General features: G+C 44.3%; 1 protein-coding gene across 3 annotated transcripts in view; it reads right to left on the bottom strand.

The window, feature by feature from the left end:
* The window catches only part of ITGA9 (integrin subunit alpha 9), a 323185-nt gene extending 322004 nt beyond the window's left edge, over positions 1-1181 (bottom strand). The window contains exons 1-2 of one of the 3 annotated variants that reach the window (XM_082745465.1): positions 956-1180; positions 711-872 (exon numbers count right to left, since the gene is read on the bottom strand). Coding sequence is in view for 2 of the 3 variants with exons in the window: in XM_082745464.1 (XP_082601590.1) it covers positions 711-895 (185 nt within the window). In the remaining variant the exon portion in view is untranslated. Of the gene's footprint in view, positions 1-710 lie in introns of all 3 variants that reach the window. The other 2 variants (XM_082745464.1, XM_082745463.1) reach the window with 2 other exon arrangements.
* Between the last annotated feature and the right edge of the window lie 11254 nt (positions 1182-12435).

Here is a 12435-nt window from a genome sequence, read left to right as displayed (position 1 = left end):
CAGGTGAAATGAGGCCCAGGCTGTCCCAGAGGTCACGCACCAGGCTTGTCACTCAGGGTCCTGGACCATCCTCCCTTCCAGCATCCTGGACCCTCTCCCCTCACTTCCTTAGGAAGGTATTGTAAGGAAGGAGGAGGCTTCTGGACCACAGTGTGCCCCTTGGGCTGCCTGACACTCACCTCTGGGGAGCTCCACTCCTCCCTACATACACAGCCTGTCCCCCTCAAGTCTCAGGTCTCAGAGTCACTGCACTTCCTCGGCGCCGCGGAACGGAGGGTGGGGTGTCACTAAGAGCTCCCGGACACTGAGGAGTCTGCGTGCCCGGTCTCTTCGGGCCTGGGGCATTCGGCTGAGGGCCCCGGGGGCAGAGGGGCCAAGTTTCTGAGCGAGCGAGAGAGCCAAGTCTCCTCCTGCTGGGAGGCCGAGAGGACCGCTCTCGGGGTTCTCCCCGCGCAGGCCGGGCTGGGACCGCGGGGAAGCGCCGGCCCCGCCGCCTCCAACCCCAGGCGCCCCACCGCGACGTCTGCCGGACGGGAGACCGGCGTCCCGCGCCCTGGCCGCCTGTCGTCAGCGGCCGAGCTGCGCGCCGCCGAGACATCCCAATTTCTCCCTCGGGACGGCGGCTTGGAGGCGGCCGGAAAAGGCAGCGGCGGCCGGCGGGGGACCGAGGCGGGGGCGGCGGCCGGGCCGGGGTTGCGGGGGGCACTCACCAGCGCGTGTTGTCGTGGAAGTGCTCCAGCACCGCGTAGCCGAAGAAGGAACCGGCGGGCCCCTGGAAGCGCACGGGGCGCTGCGGGTCGAGGTTGTAGGCGCCCGCGGGCGTCCCCGCGGCCACCAGCGCCAGGAGCAGCGCGCGGAGCCCCCCGGCGCCCCTCCGCGCCGCCGGGCCGCCCATCCCCAGCCGGCCGCCGCCCTCCGCTGTGCCCCGCGAGCAGGGCGCCGAGCGCGCGGGCGCCGGGGCCGCGGGGTCCGCCGACGGCCGGGAGGCTCCCAGGGGCGGGAGCTCTGCGCTCCGACGCTGGCTGGAAGCGGCGCCGGCCCGGGGGCGGTAGGCCGAGCGGACGCGGAAGGCGAGCGCAGGGGCGGCCCGGGGCGGGCGGCGTCCTCAGTCCGGCCGAGAAGTCTGCGCGCTCGAAGCTAGCGGTCCCGGCCGGGGCTGTGCTGGACTGCAGAGAGGCGCGCCCGCGGGGTGGGCGGCCCGGAGGCTGGCGCTGGGACGGCGCGCCGGCGCCCTCTGCCGGCCGCCAGCCCACCCCGTGGACTGCCCGCGCGGACCGCAGGAGTCGTAGACCCGCCGGCGGGGGCGGGGGGGATGGGGAGGAGGGGCGAAGGGAGCGGGGGGCCGGGACTGCCGCACCTCCCACCAAGTCCCGGGGCCCCAGCCGGGAGAGGTTTCCAGAATCCTCCCCGCAGCTGCGTGTTTGGCCGCCCTGCAGGGGTCGCGGGGTCTCCCGTTCCCTCTCGGTCTCACACCCACCCCAAGGACCAAAGGAAGCCGGGTTAAGGATTGAGTTTATATTCTAGCGCTGCCCACGTGCAGCCCCTTGACTGGGTTGCGAGCCAACCTAGAGAAGAAGCGCTCAACGATTGCCACCTGGCAGTCGTTGATGACAACCAGTTCCACGCGGGAGTGAACCCAGCACCCTTCCCTATTCCACTCACCTGGTCTCCTACAGCATTGATCCACCCCAGCAACATCCCCATCACCTGGGATCCTGTAGGAAGCGCACACCTATAGGTCCCTCTCCAGATCCAACGAATCAGAAGCTCTGAGGGTTGGCGCCCAGCTGTACGTGGGGAGACAGGTGAAAGTGTGATAAAATGCACATAATATAAGACTTACCATCTTGACCATCTTTAAGTTTAATGCCATTAAGTACGTGTAGATTGTTGTGCAGCGACCACCACCCATCTCTAGACCTTTTCTGTCTTGCAAAACCGAAACTCTGTATCCATTAAACAATAACTCCCCATTTCTCCCCACCCCCAGTCCTTGACAACTGCCATTCTACTTTCTATGAATTGCCCTCCTAAATATTTGGGAGTGGAATCATATATGGCTGACTTTTTCCACTTAGCACTTAGCTCTTTTTCCACTTTTTCCACAACGCCCTCAAGGTTCATTTATGTTGTAACAAGTATCAGTACTTCCTTTTTTAAGCCTGAATAATACCGTAATACATGTTTCCTTTATCTATTGATCCCTTTGTGGCCATTTGGGTTGGTTCCACCTTTGGGTTATTGTAAATTTGTGAATAATACTGCTATGAATGAATGTATGGGTACATTTACCTGTTAGACATAACTGTCTTCAGGTTTTTAGGGTAATTGCCCAGAAATAGGATTACTGGATCATGTGGTAGTTCCGTGTTTAATTTTTTGGGGACCCGCCATAATGTTTTCCACAATTGCTGATCATTTTACATCCCACAAACAGCGCACAAGTCTAACTTCTCTATGTGATCTTAACAATTGTTATTGTCTGGGTGTTTTTTGTTTGTTTGTTTTAGGAAATACATATGTATGTAGTAATCATTCTAATGGGTGTGAAGTGGTATCTCACTGTGTCTTTGATTTGCATTTCCCTAATGATTAGTGGTGTTGAGCATCTTTTCCTGTGCTTGTTGTCCATTCGTATATCTTATGAAGAAATGTCTGCTCAAGTCTTTTGCCCATTTAGCAAAAGACTGTGTTTAACAATGTATGATTTTGATGGGTGCTAAAGTTTGAGAATCATACCATATCAATACCACATTAATACCATATCAATATTGACACACCTTTATTTTCCTCAAGCAACTATGCCCTGCAAACCATTAGAAAGCCTAGTTGTTAATGAACCCATGTTCCAAAAAATCCCTAAGTTACAATAAAGGCTCCCCAAGGAAAACAAAATGAGAGCTCCCCCTCTTTAACCACATGCTCCCAGCTGCTTAAACACATATCAGAATAGACCCATGGTCCCAAGGACCCCAATGATTGCAGGAAAGAGTGAGAGGAAAGAAAGGAACACTATCATTTATTGAGCACCTACTATATACCAAATACTTGACACATATTATTTTATTTCATTCTTTCAACATCCCTTTAAAATAAGTACTGCTATCTCCCATTTTACAGATGAGGAAAGTAAGATGGGGACATGGCAATTAACTACCATAAAACATACAGTTTTGAGTAGCTGAATTGGAATTTGAACCTCAGTTCTTTATGGCACAATATTTAGACTTCCCAGCTCGAACAAATAGTTTCCACATCTCAGAAACTAAGTACCTTTAAAAAAAAAAAAAAGCCACAAAATTAAACAGAGAAAGAGTTGGTTTTCATCCCATCTCCCCAAGCTTGTTTCTCTATCTGAGGTGCCCAGACTCACCAGTAACACCCCTGGCCACTCAGTCACCTAAGATGAGAACCCAATACAAAATTCTGTATCTATTTGTCTCCCACACCCAGTTCAATCAGTTCTGCTTATTCTAACCCCTCAAGATATTAAACCCATCACCTCGTTCTCATCTCTACTGCCTAGGCTTTGGGTCAAGCCCTTGTGTCCTTGACCACAGTGTCATAATTATTATGATATTATATTATATAATTGTATATAATATTATATATGTTTATAATAATTATATTTAATATATGGATATAATTATAATTATATAATTATTACAGATCTGTAGTAATGTTCCCCTTGTCATGCTTGTTATAGGTAACTTCTGTTTTTACTTGTCTTGGTAGGAGCTACTAATTTTTTTAAAGATTTAATTTATTTATTTGAGAGAGAGAGAGAAAGAGAGGGTGTGTGCACGTGTGAGAGAGAGCATAAGCAGTGGAGGGGGCAGAAGGAGAAGGAGAAGACGATTCCCTGCTGAGCAGGGAGCCTGATGCCGGACTGGATCCCAGGACCCTGGGATCATGACCTAAGGCAGATGCTTAACCCACTCAGTCACCCAGTCACTGCAGGAATTACTAATTTTATTAATCTTTTTAAAGAAACAACTTTTGACTTGGGTGATTGTTTTTTATAACACCTTCCCCTTTTTTACTTTAAGATTTTATTTGATCTCTATTGCCTTCTTTACTATTTCTAATAATTTCTTTGGATTTAATTTGTAATACATTTTTCTAGCTTCTTGAGACAGGTGCTTGGATTTTTTACCTTATTATTTTTCTAATTCTTTTCTAATATATGCATTTTATAATATGTAATATATTCTTTATAATATATATGTGTTTGTATACACACACACACACAATAAATTTCCTTGCAACAACTGTTTGAACTTTCCACAAGTTCTGCTGATATATTGTATTGTCGTTATCAATCAGTTCAAGATATTTATTTACTTATTATTTGTTTATTTATTAGAGAGAGAGAAAGAATGTTAAACAGGCTCCATGCCCAGCGCAGAGCCCAATGAAGGGCTTGATCTTACAATCCTGGGAGCATGATCTTACAATCATGAGAACATGACTAGAGCTGAAATCAAGAGTTGGACACTTAAATGACTGAGCCACCCAGATGCTCCCCAAATATTTTCTAATTGCAGTTTAGTTCTCCTTGGTCCATGGAAAATGTGTTCCTTAATTTCCAAGACATGGGAGATTTTCTTTCTTTTTGTTACTGATTTTTTTTTTTTTACAGATTTGCTTACTTATTTAAAAGAGAGAGAGAGAGAAAGAGAGAGAGAGAGAGTGTGTGTGTGTGTGTGTGTGAGGGTGGGGCAGAGGGAGAGGGAGAGAAGCTCAAGCAGCCTCCCCACTGAGTGAGGAGCCCCACTCAGGGCTCCATCCCACAACCCTGAGTTCATGACCTGAGCTGAAATCAAGAGTCAGACACTTAACCCACTGAGCCATCCAGGGTGCTTTGTTACTGATTTCTTAATTCCATTATGGTCATAGAACATACTCTGTATGTTTTTTGTTTTTTTTAATTTTTTTTTAAATTTATTTGACAAACAGAGATCACAAGTAGGCAGAGAGGCAGGCAGAGAGAGAGAAAAGAAAGCAGACTCCCTGCTGAGCAGAGAGCCCGATGCGGGGCTTGATCCCAGGACCCTGGGATCATGACCTGAGCCAAAAGCAGAGGCTTTAACCCACTGAGCCACCCAGGCGCCCCTACTCTGTATGTTTTCAACCCTTTGAAATTCTTTGAGATATGGGTTATGACCCAGCATACGGTCAATTTTGGTGAATTTTTCATGTGCACTTGAAAAGAATCTAGGGTCACCTGGCTGGCTCTGTCAATGGAGCATGAGACTCTTGATCTCAGCATTGTGAGTTCGAGTGCCACATAAGGTATGGAGATTACTTAAAAATAAATTCTTGAAAAGGAGAATGTAGAACAGATTGTTAGAACTATTGTTCTCTATATATCAGTTAGGTCAAGTTTGTGAATCATGTGGCTCAAAATTTATATATCCTTATTTATATTTTGTTTGCGTATTCTGTAAGTGACTCAAGGAGATAAATTAAAAATCTCCATCTACAATGTGAATTTGACTATTTCTAATTAAGTTCTGTCAGTTCTTTCTTACGTAATTGAGGGCTTGTTTTAGATACAAATTTAAGATTCATACTGAATTGGCTTTTTTATTGTCAATGAAGTTTGACCAGTGATTTCCCCACCTGTGCTCTCTTGTTCTTACCTTTTCCCTCCACAACAGAAACTACATAATGGTTTGAAACCTCTTGTTGCCTCCCTACTCCTGCAGGTTGGAGCCAAGACTCCTTAACAAGACTGAAAGCAGGGTGGGGGGGTCTCTACCCTTATTTCCAGCCCCATCCAGTGCCCCCATCTGCCTCACGGCCATGAACCCTCCAAAGCTTTGACACTCAACTTCTGTCTGTTCCCTAAACACACCCATCAGAGGTTTTCAGACCTCGGTGCCTTCTCCAAGGTGTTCTTTCTTCCTGAAATGTCCCACCCTCTTATCCAACTGGCAGAAGCCCACCGATCCTAATATTTTGGTCCAGTTCTTGTCCCACCCTTTATGGGACCCTTCCTCTGCCCCTTTCTCCTCTGAGCTCCCACAGCAGTGTTCAGATGCCTGCATCTCAACACTTATAATATCATATTTTAATCATATTTTTGGCTCTCTGTTTCTTCTAGACTGTAAGATTCTAGAATATCTTAGTTATCTTTGTATTCCCAAGGCCCAGCTCAGTGCTGGCCATAGGTAGATAATTAAACACTGTTGAAAGAATGAACTGCTTAAAGAAAAGCAAGCTGAGTAAAAAGAGAAAGCCCTTCAGGACACCTACATGGCTCAGTCAGTTGAGCATCAACTCTTGATTCCAACTCAGGACATGATCTCATGATTATCTCTCATGAGATCAAACGCCTGTAAAGCCCGGCATTGGATTCCATGCTTGAAGGCGTCTGCTACTCTCTCTCCCTCTTTCTCTGCCCATCTCTCCACTCTAACATTCTCTCTCTCTCTCTCTCTCTCAAACAAATAAAGAAGACCTTTTTAAAAAATAGATAAAACCCTTTGGGAGAGACTCTGAAGGAGAGTTTTAACTTTCTCTGAGTTTTGGTTGTGAGGATAAAAATGACATTTCTACTTTTAGGAAACAAAACCCAAGTTGCCATTGATTGCCAGTAAATTTCCAATATCAATACTTCCCATTTTCCTAACTTACAGAGCTTAGAATTATCAGAGCATTACCTTAAAAAATAAATAAATGAAACTGTGTTTCCCGGTCTCTCTTGCAGAAAAGGGAGGCTATGTAACAGTGTCTGGCCAATGAGATACAAATGTACTTTGTGAGAGGTGGGGCTTCCAGAAAGATTTTTTTAAAGAGGAGCCGACTCAAATGGCCTATGGCTTTCACCCTGTGGCCTTCTCTCTTGCCTGCATCACAAGCAGAGGTCACAGCCGGAGATGCAGCAACCATCTTCAGAACCACCTTAAAGGAAAGACCATAAGATTGCAGAGAGCTCAGTTCCATCATCCCCCAGCTGCCACCCTTGAGCTGGGCTGCCTTCCTCAGGACTTCTTATTATATAAGAATTAAACACCAATTCATAGGAGGATTTGGTTATTTGTAGTTAACTCAACACTAGAATGAACAGTTCCCAGACCAGATGCCCCTAACCTAGGGTTCACACAGCTCTACATGTAGTTCAGAGGTTCTGAGAGCCCTGTGGTTAGCAGAATAATGTCCCTCACGCCCCCACACACAAATATGTTCACGTCTTTATCCCCAAAAAGTGTGGATATGTTTCCTTACATGGCAAAGGGGAGTTTGCAGACATGCTTCCAGTTAAGGATTTGAGAGAGCAAGATTTTCCTGGATTATCTGCAAGGGCCTGATCTAATCATTTGAACACTTCTAAGTAGAGAACCTTTCCTGGAAGTCAAATAAAAAGATGTGACCATGAGAGACTATGGACTCTGAAAAACAATCTGAGGGTTTTGAAGGGGTGGGGGGTGGGAGGTTGGGGTACTAGGTGGTGGGTATTATAAAGGGCACGAATTGCATGGAGCACTGTGTGTGGTGAAAAATAATGAATACTGTTATGCTGAAAATAAAAAATAAATTAAAAAAAAAAAAAAAAAAAAAAAAAAAAGATGTGACCATTCAAATAAGGACAGGGGGATGCTACATTGCTGGCTTTGAAAATGGAAGCAGGGGTCCACGAACTAAGAAATGTGGGCTGGAAGCTGGAAGAGGTGAAAATGGGTTGTTCCCCCAGAGCATCCAGAAAGAATAGTAGCCCAGCAACACCTCAAAGATAGTCTGGTGAGACCCGTGTCAGATTTCAGACCTCAAAACTGTAAGATAGTAATTGTGTTGTTTTAAGCCACTGAGTTTGTGGTACTGTGTTATAGCAGCAATAGAAAACTAATACACCCAGTGAAATTGTATGCGAAAGGGTATGTGTGGGTGTGTGGAGGTGTGTGTTGGTATGTGTGTTTCTTAAGGAAAGATCCATAGATTTCAAAAAATTCCTAAAATGGAATATAGCCTAAACTTCCATTTATAAAATAAGTCCTGAGGATGTCGTGGATAGCATGGTGACTGTCGCTCCTAATATTTTATTGAGTCGGGGACAGGTGGGGCTTGGAAGGGAGAGATAAGTAGGTAGGGAGAGATAAGTCACTATGTGACTAGGTTTACATGGGGGCTATGGGATCAAAAATCCCAGAAATGCTAAGGCTTAAGGAAACCAAAGATAAGAGAAGAAACCAGACCACCCTTCCCTGGGCATCAGAGGTGGGGTCTTTTGATGGCAGTCACGGGGTGACTCAAAAAGAATGACCAGACCCCAAAGAAGAAGTAAGCCATTAAAGATGTTATCACTAGTCCTTACTCAAACCAAGACAGCACAAGAGTAATAAGGCCACAAGCTCCCTGGTCAGTTCTAAAGAAAAGACTGTGGGTGGAGGCCCACCTTGGCCACCCATTTGGGACCCCTCTCACTCTTGAGAGCTTTCTCTGTATCCCTGCTTAATGAAATTCCATCTCCTTGCTCACTCTCCTTTGTCCATGAGATTCATTCTTCAACTCCATGAGATAAGAGCCTGGCTCTCCTGCTTCACTATTGTATATTTGAAAGCTGCTGAGAGGGTAAATCTTCAAAGTTCTCATCACAACAAAAAATATCTGTAACCCCGTGTCAACTAGACTTATTGGGGTGATCATTTCACAATATATACAAGTACCAAATCATTATGTTATATACTTGAAGCTAATATATTATGACAATTATACTTCAGTTTAAAAGAAAGGCACAGTAGTTGTGGTTTTTAAGATGTTATTTATTTGAGAGAAGAGAGAGACAGCACAAATGGGGCCCTGAAGGAAAGAATGCAGCTGAGCAGGGAGCCCGACACGGGGCTCGTCCCAGGACCCCGGGATCATGACTTGAGCCGAAGGCAAATGCTTAACTGACTGACCCATTCAGTCCCCCCAAGGTACTTTTTAGAAGGTCAGATACCACTGATCCAAACCACACTGATTTCAACCTCTATAAACTAAATTTTTAAAAAATTGTAGCAGTAGTCATCCACAAAACACCACTTCCCAAGCCTGTTTGCACATCAGACCCCCTAAGCAACCATTGAAAAAAGCAGATTTACAAATACTACTGAGTCCAGTCTAGAGGTGAGGCCCAGGAATCTGCATTTCAAATACCTCTCAGAAGATTTACCAAGTAGCCAGGTTTGGGAAGCAAGATCCTACAAGAGATTCAGAATTCTGCTGAATTCTGAACGTGTGACTCCATCATAGGACAGGAGAAAAAAAAACAGAATTTGGCTTCACATGTTGAGGATTTAAATCTCAGGTTTGACCAGCTGTAATCTTCGTAGGTCAATGAAGCAGGCAAGCTAATAAATGAATAATCTCTGGATGGGCTTCTTGGGACATTATTGTCTAACTGTAAAGTCTTAACATTTGTTATTCATATAATCTGACATCAAGCATGAGCTCAATTTCCTGGTTGCCAGAACGAGCTTTCCTACAGAGACTTGATCTGAAGGATGAGTCTGTAGGATGACTATTGGGGGACAGAATGTTTCAAACCTGGCCATACAGAATGCAGATATTTGCTACATGGGGGTGTATCTCTGGGAAAGTGGAAACTCTTGTCAAATTTTCCAAGTGAAATGATAACTGGCTGCTCTTCCTTCCTTTTTACCCTCTCACTTCAAGAACTGATCTGTAAAAACTTCTCCGTTCACTCTGGTGCTTACAAACTGAACAACAAATGATCAGCTTACCTATCATTAGCTTTTTCCACACTCTGCCATCAATTTCTCTAAGGCAAACTTGGCTTCCTCCCAGAGCTTCAGAAAACTTGAGAACATCCATATCACAACAATGCAAAAACAAACAAACAAACAAACAAAACAAACAAACAAACAACAACAACAAAACGGTTTGCCCTCACTCCCTCCCTGATCCAGACACAAAGGAATAATGTACTGATATGATTAAACGTCCCAATGGAAACATCGATTTCTCCTAAACTTTGAAAAGTCGGAAGATTTATGGGTCTATTTCTCCTCTTCTTTTCTCTTCCATTTTTTTTTCTTATAAATTCATTATTTCCTAACTGTGTAAATACTAGATCTAAAGTTAGGTACTTTTTTGTAGGCTTTTACTACAAGCTAACGGACTCAGTAATCTCCACATTTGGAATATGATTTTTTTCATTATAAAACCTTCAATTATGACAAAAAATACACATAGTTCTTCTAGTTGAAAAGAAAAGTCAAGTATTTTCAGGCCCTATCTTGAGCCATACCTTTGCCCAGGATCTCTTTTCCTGGAATGAACTCCCTGGTCTCTAATGGGAAATACTGATTCCTTCCTGCTGGAGTGATCCAAACAGGACTCTGGAGCATCTCCCTCGGCCCCTCCTGGTGACCGTTCACACTTCTGGTGTACCATAGCAAGGTGCTAAGAGGGTGAGGAGGTCCAGTCCGCAGCAGGGATTACGGGTGCTGTTTTGCAAAGTGCTGATGAGAGTGCAGACAATGAGCAGGACAGACCCTGCTGTAAGCTGATGGTACAGCCAGCCCTAAAGCAGGTGCATTTACTATGCCTCTAACACTGCACCAAGCATTTCACTGACCCTTTAATCTCACTTAAACCACATAGTGATCCAATTAGGAAGATGCCAGCTAAGGCTTGATCTCAATTACCAAACTGCTGGGGTATGTTTCTGAATTCAGTTTTTTTTTTCCAGAGTTTATAAGATATATAGCCTAATCACCATTGTTATACTCCTAGCACATAAATCAAACATATAATTAAGCAGCAAAATGTATGAATCACACTGTGATTGGCAGAATAGTGGCCCCAAGGATGCCTTAGTCTCCAAAACCTGTGAATATCTTACTTTCTGCAAAAGGGACTTTGCAGAAGTGATTAAGTTCAGGATTTTTTTTTAAGTTTTATTTATTTATTTATTAGAGAGAGAGAGCACAATGAAGTGGGAAGGGGAGAGGGAAAAGCCAACTCCATGCTGAGCAGGGAACCCGAGATAGAACTCGATTCCAGGATCCTAAGATCATGACCTGAGCCAAAGGCAAACATTTAACTGACTGAGCCACTCAGGTGTCCTAAGCTCAGGATATTGATATGGAGAGGATCTCTATATTATCCAGGTGGGCCCAGTATAATCCCAAGGGTCTTTTTAAGAGAAAGAAGGAGAGGCAGAGCCCAAGAAGATGATAGGGTTGCAGAATCAGTGGGTGGGATGATGGGGCCACCAGCCCAGGGAAGCAGGCAGCCTTAGAAGCTGGAAAAGAGGGCAGAGAAATGAGTCTCCCTTAGAGATTCCAGATGAAGGCAGCCTTGCTGACTCATTTACACTTCTGACCTCCCAAACTGTAAGATTATAAATCTGTATTATGGTAAGCCACTAGATTTGTAGTAATTTGTTACAGAAGCAACAAGAAACTGATATACTGTAGGAATGTATCATTTGGGGTGAGGTTTTGCCACCAAATTATTTTTGAGAAACTTTCAGTTTTCTGAGGTTTTTTTTTTTTTAATATTTAGGATTGAAAATCTGCTTTCCCACCCCATCCTCATTTTACACATGGGAAATATGAGGCAGAAAGAGGTTAAGGAAAATATAGATATTAGTGACACTCTTAAAAGTTTTCTATTAAACAAGAAATTCTCTGTAAATATGAGCTAGTTCCCATTTATTATTTTGACAAATATTTGGGTACATTCTATGTGTAAGACACTGTGCAAGGCTCTGGGGATTTAAGAATGAACAAAATACTAAAAGTGTATTCTCTCATTGAGCTTACTTTCTACTGATAAACAGTAAATAAAGTATATAAGTAATTATAGAAAGGGTATCAGACAGTGTTAAGTTTTATGGAAAAAAATAAAGCAGGGAAGAGATAGTGGAGGCAAGAGTAGCAATTTTAAAGATTTTATTTATTTATTTGACAGAGATCACAAGCAGGCAGAGAGGCAGGCAGAGAGAGAGAGGGAAGCAGGCTCCCTGCTGAGCAGAGAGCCCAATGCGGGACTCGATCCCAGGACCCTGAGATCATGACCTGAGCTGAAAGCAGCGGCTTAACCCACTGAGCAACCCAGGTGCCCAAGAGTAGCAATTTTAAATCAGAAGGTCTGGAAGAAGCCATTAAGAAAGGATATTTTACAATGTCTATTTTAGTTATTCTTATTATAATAAGATATATATATATAGGCAGGCCAAGAAAGGATTTTGTATATTTCTCAGTAATTCTTCTTCCCTGCTTAGAATTCACCAGTCTTCCCACCTCTGAAGATTGGTATCTTTTCTCAGTTCTAGAAAGGTCTCAGTTATTATTCTTTGAATGTGACCCCTTTGGTTTTATGTATTCTCTTCTTCTGGAACTTTAACTTGCTATATTTGTTTTAGGCCTTCTTTCTCTATCATCCATGGGTATAAGCCTCATGTTCACCATCTTTTTTGCC

The sequence above is a fragment of the Mustela nivalis genome, assembly GCF_964662115.1.
Source record: "Mustela nivalis genome assembly, chromosome: 1".
NCBI lineage: Eukaryota > Metazoa > Chordata > Mammalia > Carnivora > Mustelidae > Mustela > Mustela nivalis.
Note: the sequence above shows the minus strand (reverse complement) of the source record. Positions and strands in the feature narration are given on the sequence as shown.